General features: G+C 56.6%; 2 protein-coding genes across 3 annotated transcripts; both read right to left on the reverse strand.

The window, feature by feature from the left end:
- Positions 1 to 638: 638 nt before the first annotated feature.
- Positions 639 to 12440, reverse strand: LOC142043042 (protein Wnt-11b-like). 2 transcript variants are annotated; one of them, XM_075053713.1, is made up of 9 exons: positions 12355 to 12440; positions 11068 to 11563; positions 8906 to 9131; positions 7992 to 8105; positions 7592 to 7711; positions 4263 to 4498; positions 3532 to 3809; positions 2581 to 2873; positions 639 to 1799 (listed from the first exon to the last, which is right to left on the reverse strand). In XM_075053713.1, the coding sequence occupies exons 5-9, from the start codon at positions 7636 to 7638 to the stop codon at positions 1625 to 1627; spliced, it is 1029 nt and encodes a 342-aa protein (XP_074909814.1). In that variant the 5' UTR covers positions 7639 to 7711; positions 7992 to 8105; positions 8906 to 9131; positions 11068 to 11563; positions 12355 to 12440; the 3' UTR covers positions 639 to 1624. The 2 variants fall into 2 exon arrangements, with proteins under 2 accessions (XP_074909814.1, XP_074909813.1); XM_075053712.1 differs by having other exon boundaries at positions 7992 to 9131.
- A 3420-nt stretch (positions 12441 to 15860) lies between these two features.
- On the reverse strand, positions 15861 to 19433 carry LOC142043121 (transforming growth factor beta activator LRRC32-like). Its single transcript, XM_075053901.1, has 2 exons — positions 19254 to 19433; positions 15861 to 18309 (listed from the first exon to the last, which is right to left on the reverse strand). The coding sequence occupies exons 1-2, from the start codon at positions 19371 to 19373 to the stop codon at positions 16345 to 16347; spliced, it is 2085 nt and encodes a 694-aa protein (XP_074910002.1). The 5' UTR covers positions 19374 to 19433; the 3' UTR covers positions 15861 to 16344.
- Positions 19434 to 19978: the final 545 nt, after the last annotated feature.

Below are 19978 nucleotides of genomic sequence, written 5' to 3' on the forward strand. Positions count from 1 at the left end.
GTGCTGCGGGTTCTCCTCAGCACCTCTGTGCTTAGACTCATCCGTTCTCTCCAAAGGCTGCATGACTGGGAAGTTCTTATCCCATGGAAGCGCTTAGTTTCCGTGCTAGGGGAAATGGGGGGCCATCAGAGCCCCCATCCCTGGCTCCTGACTCCTTGCTGTTCACACACGTGCTCTTGGCTAGTCCAGCCCACGTTCACAAGGATCAGAAAATGATCCCGGACTGCCTCGGTTTCCAGCCACCAGCGCTGAATCCCAGGAAGCCGGATTCCTTGCTGGCTGGTCAGAGACCTGAGGAAGCAGGCGATAGAAACCTTCCCACAGGTCTTCCATATGTGCACGGTAGCTGAGGCTGACAGATATCTGTAATTAAAGACAAACCTGGGCCAATGAGCAGCAGGAAGAGTTAAAACTGAACTGGTCCCCTGCTGCGTGTAAGGGTACGGACACAGGGCTTTATGCTCACCTTACAGCCTCGCTTTCTCTGTGGCCAGCTGAGAAGGAGTTGGAGAAAGGAGGTTGACCTAGGAAACATGTCGCAGAGAGGTACAGTATAATACATTTATTTTAAAAACACACACCGGAATCCCACTTACAGTAAGTACAGAGACTAAAGGTTCATTCTTATTTCCCTAGGTCCCTGGAGTCATGTCCTCTCTCCAGGCCAGAGTGCCAGCACACCTGGTGTTAAGGGGGTGGAAGGAGTGGGCTGAAGACCTTAGTGGTCTAAAGGAGGGGGCAGGAAGGACAAGCCGTGAATATGCCACACGTTGAGTGGGCTTCCACCTCCACCACAAGCCCAGAGGGCAGAAGCTACAGTACTTCCATGGCTGCCTTGTTAATACAAGACTGCTGGGTGCAGTTTTGTAATGCTGCCCTGCTTTGGCAGCCTCTGGGACCAGTCCTGTCCCTAGATCTGTCTGCTGTCATCAGTCATCACTGAGAGCAGCGGCGATGTCCATGCAGGTCATGGGGAGGATCGACAAGTTCTGTCTCCTGGAGCAATAACTGGTTCTGCCTGTGTCCCAGCCTGTGTCTTCATTTCAGATGCTGCAAAGGGCACAGGACCAGGAGTTGTCCCTGAGGAGGAACATTCAATGGTGTTGGGTGAGTCCACAGCAGAAACCTGTCCCCAAAGGATCTGCCCATGACCCCCTCACCCGAAGCAGCTTTCCTCCCCTGCAGCCTTCTCCCAATGGACAACTGTCTACCCCCCTTCCCATCCATCACTCCTGGCTTTCAGGCCACTGTCAGAAACCTCCTGCAAAGAGACAATGGCAGCCCAGGGTCCCCATTCACCCTTGGAGAAAAGGGCCTGTGCATGCGGAGTGATAAATGGTTTGTCCCCAGCTGGAGACAGAGGGCTGGACACTCCCGATCAGCTGCAGGAGGGCAGCCCTTTGTCTTGCTCTGGAGAGATGGAACAGAGGTCGGCCTCTCGTCTTAGGCTTCCCGGCATCTCTCAGTTTGAGGTCTGCCGTGGTAATGCGAGAGTCCAGGCTTCCCGCATAGCCGCCTTCTTGCCGTAGCTCAGAGCATCCCTTGCGGCTGGCGTTCGGTCTCCAGCTGTGCCCCGGAGGAGACCGATGCAAGAGTCCTCCCGCCTGCCGTGACGCCTCTGGCGTTATTTACAGACGTATCTCTCCACCTTCCGCCGACACTTCTTGCACACCACGTAGCAGCACCAGTGATACTTGCAGTGACACCTCTCCACCACCTCCTCCGTGTAGGCATTGTAGCCGCGGCCGCAGCACATCAGGTTGCAACTGTCGCTGCCCACGGAGGTCTTGTTGCATTGCCTGTCGAGAGGAGAATACGCAAGCGGGAGCTGAGGGAGCGTACCTGCCCACCCGTGGCACCCACAGCATTCTGCCCTGGCCTCCTCCCGGAGCTTACTTGCCCATGGGAGGCAACGAGCTGCGCGGGTCTGCTTGCAAACTGGGGTCGATGGCAGCCCGCGTTACTGCGGCAGCGTTTGAGCAGCTGCGGCTGAGGTTGGGCACGCTCACTCGGTATCACGCTGGGGGCAGGAACTTCCCGTGGAGAAGGAAGGGCGGATGGTTAGGACCAGGAACTTTTGCTACTGCTAAATCTAGCAGGGATTGCAAGTCACAGCCCCGAGGCAGCCCTGGCTCAGCCTTCAAACGAGCCTTCCCCATCCCTCTAAAAACTCCCCCCATGCCACCCTGCAGCTAATCCGGAAAGGAGACATCTGGGAAGCACCGCGGACTCCGAGGACCTGCTGAACCGTCCTGGTTACTGGCAGGCAGCACCCAAAGGCTTGCAGGGAGAGGCGGTATCGCCCTTTCTGACTCCTCACTGGATGGATCCTGTCCTGGAGAGTGGAGCTGACGGACTCTCAGTGAGGGCTCTCCCTTGCCTTTTTAGAATGACATCTGCCTTCCTGCCCTTGGGACTTAAAGATGCCAAGATTTCTCAGCAGTCCCTGTGGTGTCCACATCTGGCAGGGGACCGACTGCTCATCCGCACCAGCTTCCCGGAGCAGGCTCTCAAACCCAGCGGTACAGACACTCATAAAATGGGAGGCTGAGTTAGACCGTATTTGCAGCAGTTTCTTACCTATCCTGTGTCCCCAGAGACCCAAGGTGGAGATTTGGGGTGCAGTAGTCAGGAGAGTTGTTGAGATAAACCAGATCCGTCTCTTTCACTGGCCTGACGTCCATTTCTTTGGGTATCAGCTGCTTCCTGGGCCCTATAAGCCGGTGGGTCACCTTGATGGCTGCCAGGTACTTGGACTTGAGGTCAGAGGCAATTTCATCCAGGTTTGGCAGCCCCTTCCAACAGGTCTTCACCGAACAGGAGCCTGAAACACCATGGCATTTACACTTGGTATCCAGGGAGTCACTCAGCACCTGCAGAGGACAGGAAAACATGAATTTCCTTCTGCTTTCTCCCGGTACCCACCCTATGGATTGGTTTGCAAGAGCATCCATGGGAAGTTTCAGGAGATGAAAGAGCTCAGCTGCTTACTGCCACCTTTAAATGATTATAATGGGGCAATCAAGGACTCAGCCCTGCTTCGTCCCCCTCGTGATAAGAACCCAGCCCTTGGGCAATTCCCTGCTGGAGCTTGCAACGGGGCTGGTGGCTTCCCTAGCCATCACGGGTGCAGGCTGGCCACGTCCTCACCTGGGGAACAGGAGCAGGTGAAAGCACAAAACCCCACAGTTCTGGGCAGGGCTGGGAAGCCCAGCTGGAGCGGAGCAGGACGGGCCTCTGCTCCCATCAGAAGGGTCGAAAGAAGCGCTGGAAGTACTGGTGTGAAGTGGCAAATACCTTGTTCTAGTTGTGGAAAGGGTGCAGGGCTGGCTGGGGGGGGTGGGTAGCCGTGGGGGTTGTCTCTGCAAATGCCCTGTAACTCCGTTTTAACCATTTAGTTGCCTCCTGACCTTAAGGAGAGCATCCCAACAGCCTGGCCAGAGGTCACCGCCTTCCATTAGGCACCTCTGCCCGCCAGGCTGCTGTACGGCGTGGTGGGCTGCAGCAATGCGTGGTGGGCATCATACCCACCTGCCGGCCCACCGCATTGTTATGCAGATGCATGGCCTTCAGAGCTTGTGTCCCCAGTTTGCTGGATTTTAAGGGACTGTCAGCAAAAGCGGTGCCCAGCTGGAGGCCGTAGCGCAGGTTGTCCCCGCAGCCACCCCATCTGAAATCCGGCCCGGGGACCTCCGAAGGGATGGAGCCGCAGGAGCAGAGAGGGAGTTCTCCCGAGGTGCAGGCTTGGGCGATGGCGTGCGTGACGGCGGCAGCAGCCAGGGCGTAGACAAAGGCGGATTCCCGGGTCCCTGGGAAGAAGAGGGGGAGATGTCCTTCCTCCCTGCCCAGCCAAACACTCCTCTCAAAGACCTCACAGTGCAAATGCGGGATTTTTCTTCTTGCAATAGGATAAAACCAAGGCCCGGCGTTTTTCTTGCACTGTATGTTTAACCTGTGCCACCCATTATGTTACGCTGTCAGTATACAGCCTATATGTCCCCACTTCTTCCCCCTTTTTTTTGGAGCCTCTAGCAGCTGTTTTTGTTTGAAATGGAAGTTACTGCCTGGCATCTCCTGCAGATCTAAGTTGCACAGGATGAACACCGGTGTGATAGCAGCCAGCGTTCTCCGAAATAGATATCTAAGGCAAAACTGACACCCATCAGCTGAACAGCAGTGCTGCACGCTAAAGCGCTGCCTGCCTGGAAAGCTACGTGGGGCAGAAAGAGGAGCATGAACACAGCGGATGAAGCATCCTTTACCTTTCAGCAGGTCAGGGCCAAAGCTGGGGGCACGTTGGACGGAGGAGCAGTTCCACCTCATGTCTGCGAAGGTCTTCTGGCAGACGCTTTTGGTCTGGTGGGCGGCCCGGACGATGCTGTGCATGACCTCCAGGTTCCTCCGACACATCTGGAACTGGTCCGGCACCAACCCGGCGAGCAGCCGGCAGTGGTGGCTTTCATTCCAGGCCACCCCGCTGCCGCTCTCCGTCAGCCCGCTGCGGGGAGAGGATGGGTATCAACGGGGTGAGGGGGACCACCGGCACCCCTCCGGCGACCCAGCCGGAGAGGGGGAGCCCCAAAAGGGCGTGCATCCCCCCCCATGGGGCTACTACTCACAGCCAGTGGATGGCCGCGGTGAGCCCCAGCTGGCAGAGAAGCACGGCAGCGGTGGTGGGGTGACCCATGGCTGGGACTGGGACCGGGGCTGGGACCCGGACTGGGACGGGGGCTGCTCGGTGCAGCCGCCCCCTTTTATAGCTGCAGGCAGCACGGTCCTCCCCCCCCCCCGGGGAGGGGAACAAAGGCGGTTTCGGTGCCATTCACAGCGGTTTAGGGCAGGGGGTGGGGGTGGAGGGGGGGGTCCAGCTGTTATTAGCAGCCACCATCCCTGAAACAGCACCTGGGAAGCGATTAAGAGATGACCCGCTGCAGGACGGAGGGGCTCGGGGCGATGGGGAGTTGGGGGGGGGGTATCGGGTCTGGCACGTCACCCCGCGAAAGGCTGGCGTAGAGGTGCTGGGCACAGGGGGCCCCGATGCCGCAGCCGTGGTGTTCTCTGCTTTTGGCATCTTCGGGAGAGCCACTGGATCGCAAAGCAAATACATGGGTCTTTGCTGGGCATGTAAAAACTCATCCCTGTAACTGCTGGCAGGAATCAGAAAGGGAGGATGTTAGTAAAGGACAGATGGGGTTGGCACAGGCTTATAGTAATTTCTGGCTTTTTTTCTTATTTTCCTTGCAAGAAGCTTTAAAAAATACGTTTTACTTGACCCAGAAAGAGTGAAAGTCTCAGCCATCTGCCTCCTCTGTCTCCAGAGACCCATGAGGACAGCCAGGATTCTGCAATAACCGAGACTCCAGATGTATATGTGTCAATCAAGGGTGTGGATACTGGTCTCACCAGCCTGGAGAGGACCCAGCCAAAGGCTGCGCTGGGACTGAAGCTCATTGAATGTGGGGAAATCCTGCCCCTAGACACAGACTTCACAGCTTCAGCCCCTTTTCCTACAGACAAACCATCTTACCGGCCCATGCTCAGTCAGGGCATCGGCAGCTGCTGGTGGGTTTCATAACTGCAGAGAAAGAGGGGGAGCAGAAGGAAAGGCTCTTGGCACGCAGCCCGCAAGCACATTTCAAAGTGATGGGGCTAAAGCAACCTCTCCCCGCTGCAGGAAGGTGCTGGGCTGCAGTGCAAGGGCTCCCTCCGCCCCGCTCCGCTCTACAGCCCTGCCCACGCAAACTTGAGAAACAGCCCTAAAACTGAATGCGCCCATTAGAAAACATGTGGTCGGAGCAGGATCTAACTCAGCATGGGGCTGTCTTTAGCTTGTCAGCGCTGCAAACCCCAGTCCATAGTTGGCATTGGGCTTTCTGTTGCCTTCAGCACCCCAAAGTGCACGGCAGGAGGGACAGCTAAAGGACTTTGCTTTGACTTTGTTGCTGGGCTTTCCAGATCAGGACTAATGCTTCGATGTGTACTGCTAATTCCAGTCTCCTGAAAACAGCATAACCGGCTTCCACAGCAATTTGCCTCTCCAGGCCAAGAAAATGAGCTTAAAGTCCACCGGCTGTTTCACAGACAGCCCAGAGGGGAGTTTGCCTGGTGCTGTGGGCAAAATGATGCGTGCATGTCCGTGAGGCAGCACTGGGCACGGGTATCAGCTGCAGAAGTGCCCATTTCATTGCAGGGACCAGACTACAGCTGGCAGAAATGATGCAGCCAGGAAAACAGTGCCTGTTTGGACAGGGGGTGGTTTGGTGTGACATTTCCATGGCTTACACATGCTTGTCACAAGGGTGGTTTTTTTCTGAATCTTTCCCTTCCTTAAGTAGAAAAACAAAAGTGCGACCTCGCTGCTATGAAGACCTGCAGGAACCAGGTGGGCTGATATTTTCACACAGTGGGAGGTGACATTTGAGAGAGAAGTCTGGCTGACACCAGCTTCTTTTGGAAGCAGTCACAGGTTGAAGACCTCTACTTTGGGCTTTCACTTTCTCCCTCACTGTGCAACTTCCCTTGTCACTGGAAGGTGCTTTCCCTTTACAGGACATAACTGGGTGGTTGGTTTGTATCCCCCGTGACCTCCCTTTGACTTGCTACCACGTGCACCAAAACTAGGACACGCAGCTTGAATTGTTGACCTTCCCAAACTACTCCCTTGGGATGAAAAGGCCAAGGTGCATTGTGCCGGAGCAGTGGCCCGTGAGGAAGGGTCCTGCTAGGAAAGCGCCGAGGTCACTCCCAAATCCCAAGCAGAGTTACATGAGGCTTAATTAAAGGACAGAGAGAAAAGAAAGAGATGCTGTGTTCAGTGTTCCTGGAATCAGCTGGCTCTGATCCCATTAACCTTCCTCTCCCTGATGCCTGGGGACTGACACCAAAGGGCTCCAAAGCTCTTGTCAGCTGAGGAATGATTTTTCAGCAGGAGGAGGAAAGATACAGGACAAAAGCAAATTTGCTGAGCTGCTCGTCGGGGTGCACAGCTTGGATGTCTCTGCAGAGGGCACGTGGAGGCCAGCCAGTGCTATCCACGGATTTCTGCTTCGGAGTGGTCTGAGCAGGAAGCCTGCCCTGCTCTCGACATCCCACTGGCTGAACACTGGCACTGTTGGGCTGGGAGTCCCTGGTTTAGGGCAAGAGGAACCTTTTCTCACTGCAACCAGCACTTAGAAAATTGTGCCTGAGTATTTCAGGGTGGGAAGTGCTTTCCCAGCTGCAGAAAGAGGAGTCCCTGTTGGAGAGGACAAGGGATAACCCAGGTCTATATTCCCTAACACCAAACCCTGTGTTTTGGTTTCTGTCTCTAAAATGAGGACTAAGCTGATTAAAGTAACAACAGTCTGCCTGTTTTTACGGGCTAAGGTAGCAATGAGCATACCCTCTCCTGTAGCACATGCTGCTTCCAACCACCGCAGACCAAGCGTCAGATACCCCAGAGTCCTCCAGCACCTGTGGGACATCAGGGCAGGTCCTGCCCCTCTGCTGCCCTCTCCAGCCCCGATTATTGCCCCACGGAGGAAGATGTAAGGGCAAGTCAGACACTAGCTAGAGCAGTGTGTGATCCCCAGCTGTGGGATGGGTAACTCACAGCCTGCAGGGAGGTCGAGCACAGGCATCTGGGCAGACTTCATCCATCCGCAGGGGTGATGTGATGTGCTGGCAACGCACCGGCCTCCGTGGGAAGGATGTTCTGCAGGAGCGGGCTCACCTGGGAAAACCGGCCAGGAGGAGATGAGGGAGCGTCAGGACATGCCACGCTGTTTCAGCCTGGGCAGTCCCTAGAGCATCTTTCACTCTCTAGGCTTCCTTATGGTCCCAGACACAATTCAAGCACCCTGGCCATTTCCACAATGCAATTCACTTTTTTCTCAGTTTTCTGAAAGCCCCCGGATTTTCAGCTCAACTCAGCTGCTCCCTCATCAGCCCAATGTCTCCCCTAGCATCCCTGCTATTGAAGAAAGCTGCTGTTTGTTTTGCCCCAGTGGTACCTGAGCCCTGGTACTGCCGTCCCCTGTAAGATCAAACTCTCTGGCTCCAGTCCCGGGTGGCATATGACAGAGATGAACCCAGTCTCCAAACCTGGTCCCCTTCTACCGAGGTCTCTGCAAGGAGAGAGAGTCCCTGTTAAGTCCCCGGCGTGATGGATTTTGCTTATACGCATCACAGGACCCTGCGGGTTGAGGTAGAAAAGCCCCACAAAGCAGCACCCGCTGTTGGGGCCAGATGCTGGTGCTGTGCAGGAGAGGGTGACAGCACCCTGGGGTGCCTGGGGCCCTGCTGTATGACCAACAGCTGGGTGCTGCGAGACTCCTTCGGCCCCGGGGTAAAGCTGGGGTCCTTTGCCGTGAAGTTATCCATTGTCTTTGGTAAAAGACCGAAGTCAGACCCGTCTCACTGCAGCGACATAGTTTGGCTTTCACCTTTCTTGAGTCGGTTTGGTTCTGCTGGTACTCACTGTGTTCTGGAAGTCCCTGATATTTCTTTGACATCTCACCTTCTCAGTCATGGCTTTTGCAGATCCTTCTCTTACCTTGACCCCAAATCAGATACGGTGTCCACACTTCTCCCTTGTGCTAGCCCAAGCGCTCCTTTCACTCTAACCCCGAGGATTTTGATGTTATGAAATCATATTCTCTGTAAGTTCCCTTTTCAGCCTTGGGGAATGGGGAAATGCCTTGGGCCAGAGGGGGACATTGCGGGGAAATCTGAACAGCTTCTGGAGGGATTAGGAATTTTTTGACCAGGAAAAGCTGCTTTTGTCAGTGTTGGGAGGTGCCTGGGTGCTTTTTTGGGCATCATGTGCTCAGTGGGCAGAGGGAGGGCAGCGGTTCACCGAGCATGTGCAAGGCAGGAATTGCCAAGCAAAGGCAATCCTGTGTGCTGGGCATGTGTAAAGAGACACCTCCTTCTTCAGACACCAGCCAGAGGGACGCAGGGCCTCCAGTGGCTTCCAGTCCCTCCCAGTTACACTCTGCCCTGGACTCCTTTGCAGCAGGTGTCCTGCATCCAGCCTGCCAGGAAGAGCTGCTTTGCTGGTTGTTGCTCCAAATTGTCCCATTGCCACATCTCTGCTGAGGGATGAGGAGGTTTCAGTGGGAACACAGGCTCTGCTGGAGATGCTAATCCTTCTGGAAAGATTTAAAAAGTGACCATCAGCACAAACAGACCCTATGAGAGAAGATTTCAGACAAGAGGGTCAGGAAGGTCAGCAGTCCCCTAATCTCTCCTGAGCAAGACACAAAGGTGGGCAAAGTGCAAGCCCACCTCTGTGCAGGTGGAGGGGGAGGAAGGTCTAGGGTTGCTGTCTAGGCGAAGCTGCTTTCCCGTTGGGTGGCCCCAGCATATACTGGTGCCTGGGGCTGTTCCTCCCTGGGGCAGGGCTTTGCAACCCCCCCTCCCCGTGAAACACCCTGTGACCGTAGGTGCTGTGACATTCACAACACCAGCACCCACTATGGCCAGTGCAGGCTGAGGTTCAGGAGATGGACATCAGGGATGCCCGACCACCTGGGTGGGACATGGAGCATCGTCCTGCCGTTGCCCGAGCTGTTCAATCCAAAGGTGGGTCCGAGTGGGGTTAGAGCTTCCAAACCAAAATGGACCCATCCCCAGCACAAGGGGCTGATCCCTTCTCTGCTCTGCACAGTGTCAGGCCTAGAAAGGAGAGGGGATATTGCCACCTTCTGGCCAGTGGTTTTGCTTTTAAGGGCCACCATCTCCCTTTCGGGTGTCTGGAGAACCTGCTTTCACCATGCTCCTGCCTGTCGTGTTGGTGCTGGCAAGTCTCACATTGCAGCAAGGCACTTTTTTCCCCTATTAACCATGTTGCTTTCAGGCAAACTCCTCAAGGTGTGGATGGCGTCTTATTCTGGGACCTGGAGGATCTCAAATGGGTTGCCATAGCCAGTACATACTGGGGTCAGATGGCAGCTGGGCAGGCGAGAGCACCTGGGTTCCCAGGGGCTTCAGAAGAAGCCATGGACAACAGTCGGGAAAAGCTGCTGGAGAGCAGGAATGCAGAGAGGACGTGTGCGAGGATGGTCTGGCAGGTGGAGGCATCTCATAGCTCCGCAGGTGCTGGGAGCTGTGACCAGCGCTGGGGCAGAGGGGCTTAGTACCACCCTGTCCCCTTCCATTGGGATGCGAGGTCACCGTGGGAGCTGGGCAAGGGCACGAGGAGCCAGTGCCAGCGTAGGGAACAGCGTCCAGCGATTTATGACGCCAATCTCCCGCTGCCTCCTACAAAAGGTGATTTTTTACCAGTCCCTTTTCACAGAAAGTTTTGCAATGACTGAGTAGTAGGAAAAAAAAAAAAAAAGGCTTCCCCTTAAAGCAAAAAAGCAATCCTTCATTTGATGTCAATTCCTCTTCTTAGCTCAATCCTTGAAACAATCGTAGGGTAAGTGCTAAAAATACCTCTTCCTCTTCCGTGTCAGGCTCTCTCTTGGGGAAGGAGGAGGGCAGGAGGGGATTCCCAGCTCAGGAGAAAGGCTTTCCTTCCCCAGCCTGCCCGGGCCGGAGAGCCGCCGTGGGGAGAAAGTGCAGCCACGCTGCTGGGGCTTCATCTGCAGGTGCTGAGCAGAGGGAAAGACCAGAGGGGAGCAGGCGAGGAGTGGGGAAGGACACTGGAAAATGTCATCCCCCAACTGCCTGCCTGGTGTTGGCTGCTCTGGGGACACAGCCCGGAGGGGAAAGCTCAAGGAGGAGCTCACAGGAGGGCAAGGAGAAGACCTGCTGCTGGGTCGGGGCTTGCCTGCACACAGAGTTTGCTCCTGGGATTAAGCTAATTAGCGCAGGAACATCAAATAGTTGTCTGGGATGGCCAAAGGTTCGTGTCCCCCACTACTGGGACTCGGACAGGGGCCAAAGCAAATGCCCCTGAATGGTTTGTGACCTGCATAAGCACATGGGGACCCCTCCCCGTCTACCATCCCAGCTGGCTTCCAGGCTCAGGAGAAGCAGCTTCATACAAGGACCTTCCCGGGGCTCCCCCGCCATCAAAATGTCCCGTGTCCCCTCAAGCCCCTGCCGACCTCGGCGGTCCCCCACCCCACGCTCACCTACCGACTGACCGCCCGCCTGAGGAGCCACATCCTTCTGCCCGTGACAACGCCGGGTCGCGGTGACGCAGGTGGCTGTGGCACGCCGTCATGGGGCACTGACGTCTCGGCGAGGAGGCAGGTCGTGCTCCCTGGCCAGCTTCCATCCCGTGTCCCAGAGGTTGCGGACGAGATCCCTGCTGCAGGCAGGCGCCCGGGAGCATCCCGTCCCCTCCGGAGGCTGGGGATGCTGGTGAGGGTCGCCCTGGGTGCCAGGTGACCGTCCTGCTGCAGAGGGCTGCTTTCCTTTAGCGAAACCGTCCTCCTTCCTCTTTCCGAGGTAGCGGTGGAGTCGGTGACCTCACCACAGGACGGATACTGAGAAGCAGGCTGGGGGGTGACGGGGACTGGCGAGGACTCGCTCCTGCCAGCGGATCTCCTCCGGAGCCGCTTACGCACCGTGCTGCCTTCCAGCACCCCAAAGCTGGGACCAGGGGTCTACACCTGCTGGTGGGTTCAAGCTGTAAGGAGACAGACACCTGGTGACACTTCATGGGCTGCCCTGACCAGGGCTGCCTGCGGCCGGAGCAACGTCCTCTTGCCGAGGCAGCCCAGAGCAGGCTTTGCAGCACGCCCTGTCCCCAGGGCCCGGGAACAGCTGGATCGAGGGGATCCAGCTGCAGAACATGTGTCGGCATCTGCACCCCCTCCCCAGCAGCTCGGGACAACCCGGGCAAGCGATGCTGCAGAAGGCAGTACGGGACTTTGCAAGGCAGGGGAGATGGTGGGAGCTGCGTTTCCCTTCTGTCCGCTGCCAGAGTCTCCTCTGGCTGAAGGTCTGCGTGCTGGAGAGCTGGTGGCAGGTCCCAGCCTGGCTGGAGCCCCACCAGAGAGGAAGAAAGTGTCATGAATAACACGCCCGACCTCACTAACTAGGCTAGAAATAGCTGTCAGGGGAGTTTTGTTGAGTCATGCAGAAGAGGCTGTGGCAGTGAGTGATAATGGAAAGCAGCGGTGGCACAGCCCTAAGACCGGGAGGGGGACACAGGCTGATGTCCTGGAGGTGACACATGGGGATGAGCCGCTGTCACCAGCCTCCTGTCCCATCCCAAAGCCACAGAGCAAATGCCGCATTAGCTAGGAGCACGTAAAAGGCGCCCAGCCGTGGGGAGCCAGGCTATGGTAAGACGACAGTGGTTTATGAGATCAGCTGCATCTGGGAATGCATATTACAGCAATATCAGCAAAAATTAAAAGAAACGATACCTTCAGCAGCTGTTCTGCTGCTCTCTGTGCATGGAAGTGGACTCACCTGAGCTCTTTGGTCAGGACAAACCCAGGCCAGGAGCTGCTGGGCAGAGGGAGGAAAATAGCGTGCTCTGCTTCGATGGTTTCACGCCTCACAACAGCCTAAAGCACGTTATCTTGCATTACCTTATAGCAGAGTTGGGAGATTTAGGCTAACCTATGCTCTGTCTAAAGCCAGAGGATGAGGAGTGCTCTCCCTGCCCTGCCAGGCAGGGGCAGCTCGAGGAGCGATAGCTGCCAGCCAGTGACCAGGATATTCTTCAGCTCTTGAAGCAGATGAAGCTCTGGCTCTTGTCTCCATGGAGAGAAAGGGAAAAAGGGAGGGCAAAAAAAAAAAAAAAAAAAAAAAAAAAAAGAGTGTGCTGTAATTGAAGTTAGTTGCAGACAAGGTAATTTCCACATGAGTTAGCAGAACAGCTAGTTGGAAATTTTTGATAAAATCTATTTTTCTTTGAAAATGCAGATCCAGTGAAATGTGAAGGCTTTCCACTGGAAAGAATGAGTTTTGCTGGATTTCTCAACTAGTTCTCTAGAAAATTTGTAAATGGTCACAATATTTTAACCACCACTGCTATTTTTTCAGACCAAAATTTATACTCCTACTGCCTTACAGCATGACATGAAAATGCAACATTTTTTGGCATCATCGCTTTATTTGTTTGAACTTCAATATTCTACAGATCTTTTACCCTTATTTGGGATCAAGAAAAAGCTTGAGATGCCAAGACATCACTGGGATAAGCAAACCATTTCCCATAAACCGTGGGAAGCTCAGGCTGAGGAGCAATGCAGAACATAGGACGTACCCCTCCTGTTAGCACCAGTTAGCACCACAGCCGGGTTTCTCTTGACCTCGTGGGTAACTCGTGCTGGTTTCTGCTGACAGGAATGCGGTTCGCAGGGGCAGGGTCTGGCCAGCCCGGTCACACCTCGTCGTCCCCCTGTGCCAGCACCAGCCCTGGGTGCTCGCCCCGTGCCCTGCTCCCAGCCAAGCTGAAAGCACATCGCTTTTCCTATCGCTGGGAGAAGGGGGCATTGCCCTCAGTGCTGACGTGGATTCAGTTCTTCTTGCAGTACCTGTGAGACCACAACCTAGAATCCTGTTTTTCCTCGAATCGGGAAAGCACACAGACATCGATAAAGATAATAACCCGACGCGCCATTTCCCTGGCTCAGTTTCCGTACCTTCACAACCTTTCTTTGGCCTCAGGAGTTCTCCAGGCTTGCTTTCTTTCCTAAAGCTTACCTCCTCCTCCCCTGGGAGCTTCTCTGTCCCTTAGCAGGGCCAGCATCTCTCTTCCACCCCTCTTACCCTAAGCTTGATGTGTCTTTGGGTGCCTTCCCTGCAGGGTAAAACCAGTACCAGGATCCCTTCTATTTTTAGTACACGCTTTAGCAGATGCTCTAATCCCCGGAGAAACCTTCAGGCATCAGCAGCCCGCTGTCCCCAAGCACCGCCGTCCCCACACAGGTCAACCACCAGCTGCTGCTGCTGATCCATGGGGACATGACACAGCCTGTGTCAACAGCGCTGGATAAACACGGCTCCGGAGCACTCGGGAAGCCTGGGGCAGCGCCTGGCACCGACCGAGCACCCGGCGGTACGCGATGTCCCCGCCGGCCACCCGGCTCTGCGTGGCTGCAGCCCTCCGCAAGCCTTGATGCGAGGAAGACGCCGGCGAAGAAGGAGCACAAAGGGCAGGACATCCTATGGCGACACGCGTGGAAAGTACAGCCTGGGAGGGGGTTTAAATGAGGAACAGAGGCCACACAAAATGTACCAGAAACACCCACCAAAGGCAACAGCAGAGTTTTGGGCTCCGGCCAGGCAGCCCCCAAGAGCGTCCCTGTAATGTCACCAAGCGCCTGGGCTGGGGAAGGAGGCTGGCACGGCTTTAGGGACGGGCTGAAGCCGGGCTGAGCTCCCCCACCTGCTGTCACGGCGCTTCGTGGGCATGCGGGAAAGCACGTCCCTGCCCCAGGGAGCTCGAGTGCCACCCGAGGACAAGGGACCCCGCTGAGGAGAAGCGCAGAAGAGACCAAGGTGGGCACGGCAGGTCCTGGCACAACGTGCTTCACGCCCAGAACCCATCTGGCTGCGTCTCCCCAGGGACATCAGCTGGGGCCCACGCTGGAGCAGGGGATGGAGCTGGGGAGCACCGGGATGGGAGAGGACGAGGGCTTGTGGTGGCGGTGGGAGGGTGGCTGGCATGCACCGGGGCTTTGGTGAATGAGAGGGACGCGAGAGCTGGAACAAAAAGAAGAAGGGTGAGCGTGGAAGCAGGAGATCCAAGCAAATAGCTGCCCTGGAGCAGGAGGCTGGGTTTTCACCAGCAGCACGGGCTGCCTGCCCGTCCCAAAGGTCCCTGCAGGGTGGTGACACGCAGCACCAGGCTCCCCCGCGACGCCCCGGGCACCCCGGCATGGCCGGTCGCTCGCCGTGACGAGGCGCAGAGTGCCAGATCAAAGGGAAACTGAGGCGGGGATGGAAACGCGGGGCCATCAAAGGCGCTGGGGGTCCCTCGGGTGCTGGATGCCCATCAAAGTCCGGGAAGCTGCAGCCCCAGTGGCAATGTGGGCAGCGTGGGGAAGGCATATGTTTTACAGCAAAAACGCCTTTTGCTTCACAGCAAAACCACGATAAGCTTGAAAGGGAAAAGAAAAAAAAGAAAGTAATTGGGATTTTAAGTGACTTCCAAGCCCTTTTGCTCTCACAGCTTCTAACCCAACAGGTGCGTGGACAAGCAGGTAGCCCAGGCCAGTTGGAGACTTTGAAGGTGGAACCAAAGACATATGAAATGTTTCATCACAGCCTTATTTTATCCTTCCCCAGAGCTGGCCCCAGCCCTTCAGGTGCTCGTCGGGCACCTGGCTGCTATCGTGGGGGGTACAGCACCGCTCTGCCCTGGGAAGCTGGACACACTGCACCCGGGACAGACAGCTGGCTGTTGTGTGAGGACCGAGAGCATCCATCACACCGCCGCAACAGCCATCCCACATCCTTGGTGCAGCTCACCGTCCCACTTAGCACCTTCTCCTGCCGCCCTCCCTAGCTGGGGTCCTAGCCCCCCCCAATATTAAACACTGCCTGAGTGTGGGCTGGGTGCTCAGAGGGTGCCAGATGCCCCAAAAACCGCGGCTCTGCCAGCACTTACCCCCTGTGACGGAGACCAAGCTGCCCCTGACTCGGGAGTGCAGGCGCTGGGGGTGGGAACGTCCTGCACCCCCCCCAAGAGCCCGTGACCCAGCATCAGCCAGGGACAGCACAAAACTTGATTTTTCTCTCATTCTCACTATCCCAATGGGTGAGGACAGGGCAGAACTCCTTCCTGCATCCACAGCAGTGCCCGTGGTCGTTTTAAGCCCTGCCAACTCCACAGCGTCCTTCAGATGATGGCTTGGCAGGGAAAGGCAGAAGAGAGAGGTACGCGGGATCCTGCAGAAACCCCCTCCCCACCCCAACACTGTGACCCACCACCAGACACCGTTCCCTGCCACTACCCACTCCTCGCAAGGCTGGGTGATGCTTTCGAGAGCAGGAGCAGGTGGCTAACTGACCTATTAAACCTACTTAAAAGGCAGGTAGTGACTGCTGGAAAAGCTGTGAAACACTCAGGTGGTACCAATGGAGACAATTCCCTTTCCACAAACAGCCCCTGATGGGTTCAGGGGGGTGGCATATCAATACAAGCAGCCCAGGCCTAGGTTTCTTGTCCTGGGTGATGAGAATGTATGACGGCAGGGCAGAAAACCCACCCGCAATTGCTTATAGAGTGTTTAATTTCTTGCAGGGAACAGAGCAGATGTGGGCACCTTACTTCTAGAGAAGGAGAGGTGGCCCAGAGCTCGGCACCAACCACGCTCCCTTTATTGGGTTCGCAAAACACACAGGGTACCAGTGAGGGGAGGAGACCTAAAATACAATAATGTCATTAATATTATTAATAATTAGAGTTCTGACTGATTGCTACAGTTCCTGCTCCTCAGGGCTGGGCTACACTTTGGTGATGCTGTCTGCTGGCTTCGCCTCGGCTGGCTCCTCTCTTTTGGGGTGGTGGGGTACGACCCCCACCCTGTTGCTCCGGAGTCCCACACGCTCCGGCGACTTCTGTCCTTTCTTCAGAAGGCAGCAAGCCCCAGAGCTGAGAAAGAAAAGGCTCATCACGACCACGAGCAGAGCCAGCGAGCCGGTGCCCTTGGGATGTGGACAAAGCCACCAAGGACTGCTGGTTATTTTGGCTGAGAAGTTCCTGCTCTCGTCCCAGTAGGTGCAGAGGGCTTCGTCCAGGTCCCGCACGCCCACGCCGGCCGCCTGCAGCACGTCCAGCCAGGCCAGTGAGCAACAGCTGAAGGGGTTTCCAGCGACGGACACGTCCTTCAGGCTGTGGGACCAGCTCACCAGCGCCAGCTTTTCCAACCTCAGCAGGTGGTTATTGCGAACGTCCAGGCTTTCCAGCGGGGAGCAGAGAAGACCTGCGGGCAAAAGGCTCAGATTATTGCCCGAGAGGTCCAAGACTTTGAGCGTGTCCAGGCAGGGGAGCTCTGTCTTGCTGTTGTCCATCTGGTTGCCCCTCAGAGAGAGTTTCTGCAGGGAGAACTCCAACCCCCCCAGGGCTTCCTTAGGCACGAACAAGTCCTTGTTCCCCGACAGGTCTAGGGAGAGCAGCGAGGTCCGGTTGAAGGCGTAGGGCTGCAGCCTGGTGATGTTGTTATTGCAAAGACTCAGATGCTTCAAGAGAGGCACGTTGTAGAAGGGGGTGCAGGTGCCTCCTCCCGAATTCCCTCCCCGATCGCTCCCCTGGCTCTCGCAGGGCTGGAGGTTGTTGGAGCCCAGATCGATCGTTTCCAGCTGAGGCAGAGAATCGAAAAACCAGCGTGGCAGCACGTGGATGGCATTGCCATGGAGGTCCAGCGAGCGCACGGAGAGGTTGGCGCGCTCCGGCGGCGGAGGCGAGCGGTCGCGGGGCTCCGTGCCGTCGGCGAGCGACTCCCCAGCTACGTCCTGGAGACAGTTCATAGCCAGGCTGAGGCTGTGCAGAGAGCCCAGGCTGTGGAAGAAGGTAAATGGGAACAGCTGCAGCCGGTTATTGCTGAGATCCAAGTCAGCTACATGTGTCAGACCGGCCGCGGTACGCGAAGTCCTATTAAACCTCGCCATCTCCTTGTAGTGCAGTACAAACTCCCCCGGATGGTGTGAGCCTGGGAGCAGGGAAGCAATAAGGTTGTTGGAGAGGTTTAAGTGTGTGAGATAATGGGCTTTGGGGAGCTCTGGAAAATAAAGGAGTCTGTTATGGCTCAAGTCGAGCACTTGAAGCAGGTAGGGCTCCGCTGCCTCCTCCGAGACGAAGAGTTCCAGGGCGTTGTGGCTGAGATTTAAAACTCGCAGCTGCGTGAGGCTGAAGCCAGAGATACAGTGGAGGGAATTCAAAGCCAAGTTCACCACCTCCAGCTCTTCCAGAGCCTCAAAAGCTCCCTTCTCGATTTCCATGATGTAGTTGTTGCTGAGGTCGAGCTGGCGCAGCCGTGGCGTGCTCCAGAACATATCCATCAGCAGGCTGGTCATCTTGTTCCCGGAGAGATCCAGCACCCTCAGCCTGGTGAGGTTGCTGATGTACCAGCCTGCCATGTGGCTCTCCAGATTATTTGCCGACAGGTCCAGGACCTCTATATTCCTCAGCAGATGAAAGGCTCGCCCATTAGCCAGGTAATTGCGGTCCAGGTGGTTTGATCCCAGGAGGAGAAAGCGCAGCTGGGGCAGCTGAGCCAGGGTCGTGTCTGACACGGCTTCCAGCTGGTTGAAGCACACATCCAGGTACTCAAGCTGCCCAAACCCTGGCATGTAGGTGCCTGACAGGTTTTGGATGAAGTTGCTGGAGAGCTCGAGGTACTTAACTCCTTGGCTGAGCTCCTTTGGAAACTTGCGCAGGCCAGCTCCTTTGCAAGACACCTTTGTGGGGCTCTACAGAGAGACGGGAGAAGCTGTCAGCATGAGAGGGGCGACAAACCACAGCTCCAGCCAAGCCCTCTGCTCTCCAAGATGGGCAAGAACAACGTGGAAATGAGCATCAAGCCTGGGATGGGAAGGGGCTGGACCACCTAAAGCCACAGCTCAGAGACAAGAAGCTTGTCCCAAGGGTTAAGGTGGGCTTTCTGAGACACTGCTGAGTTTTTTTCTGATGGTGCAAGGAGAAGGCTCAGCCTCTGGCCCCTCAGGCTGTCCTCCCATGCGTCCCAGCAAGCGAGGTGGGCAAAAAAGTAGCGTAAGCACTGAAGATGCAGCAGGCTGGTGGGGGAAACCCGGCCTCTGGAGGGCACTGGGACAGCCCAGGGACTGGTCCAGAGCATCCCTGTCCTGTCTGGGCAGAGAAAGGGCACCATCCTAGTGGGCTCAACCTTCCCTCTCCCTCCAAACTGGTTTCCTCTGCCAGTTTGGAGTTGGGAACCTGGACATGGAGAAGCTGGTTTCTGTCCCTCACCCTGCCACGTTTGTGGTGGGACAGAAACCAGCTGCTCCACGTCCACGCTCCCGACTGCCTTGCTAACGTGCGTGGCAGCTGTCTGAACCCCCGTGAGACCCTGCACGCCGTCCTGCCACTTGGCAAGCATCTCGAGCTGACAATGACACCCCTGCGGCAGGGACTGCTGGAAGGTGTCACCGGCACGGCAGGGACATGGGAGCAGCTGGGTGCTGGGGACCAGCTAGTGGGTGACCGGCTCGGAGACAGGAGAGCAGAGAGGAGATCAAAGCTGGGAAGGTTAAAGAGATGGAGGCTGGAAGGAGGGGAGAGCCGTGGGGAGGAGATGCACCCTGCGCTGCGCAGAGGGATGCTGGCAGCCCCGCTCGGACCCAGCGATGCTGCCGGGGCCATCCCAACCCAGGGGCTCCTCGGAAAGCAGCCTTACCTGCTGGCACGGCATGGACCTGGGCCTCGTCTCCCCACTAGATTGGGCTCTGAGAACAGATGGGAGCAGCCAGAGCAGCAAGCATCCTCTTTCAGCCATCCGATGTTCAAACAAGAGCATGTTGGGCTCTGGGCACTGCCAGCCCCGTCCCGCTCCTCCAGCGCTCTCTGGCAAGCTGGGCAGGAGCCGGGCTCTATATAAATAGGCTTCAGGATGGGATGGGGGAAGGAGATAACACATGTGGGTGTTCGTAGCTACGGAAGTGGGAAAAAGAAAGACATAAGATTGCAGAGGGGGAAAAACAGTGCAAAAAGCCACAAGGAAGGGAAAGAGAAACGGCAGGACGGGGAGGAGGCAGGGCTGCACCGGCGCTCAGGTGATCGGCTGGACCGACCACCGAAATCGAATGCCGGGAGGCAGAGGTGGTACTCGGGAAAGCCGAGAGCTTTTGGGGGGAGTTGCCCTGCATGGACCTGCTCTTCCTCCAGCTTCCTCTGCCCCGTACCGGGGCAAGCTGTGCCCCGTGCCAGCTGGTGCCGAGGACACCGGGAGCAGCCGGCGAGGGCTCCCCGGCCATCCCAAGCCAGGAACCGAGCTCCTGGGGATCACCGCGGGACTCCCGATGCCTCCGGGGCTGCAGGTGAGGCAGAGCAAATTCCCCTCCTTGCACCATCGCAGCCCAGCCGAGGGGACTCTCCCACGGCACCTGTCCCTCCTCGGGGAAA

The sequence above is a fragment of the Buteo buteo genome, chromosome 22, assembly GCF_964188355.1.
Source record: "Buteo buteo chromosome 22, bButBut1.hap1.1, whole genome shotgun sequence".
Taxonomy (NCBI): domain Eukaryota; kingdom Metazoa; phylum Chordata; class Aves; order Accipitriformes; family Accipitridae; genus Buteo; species Buteo buteo.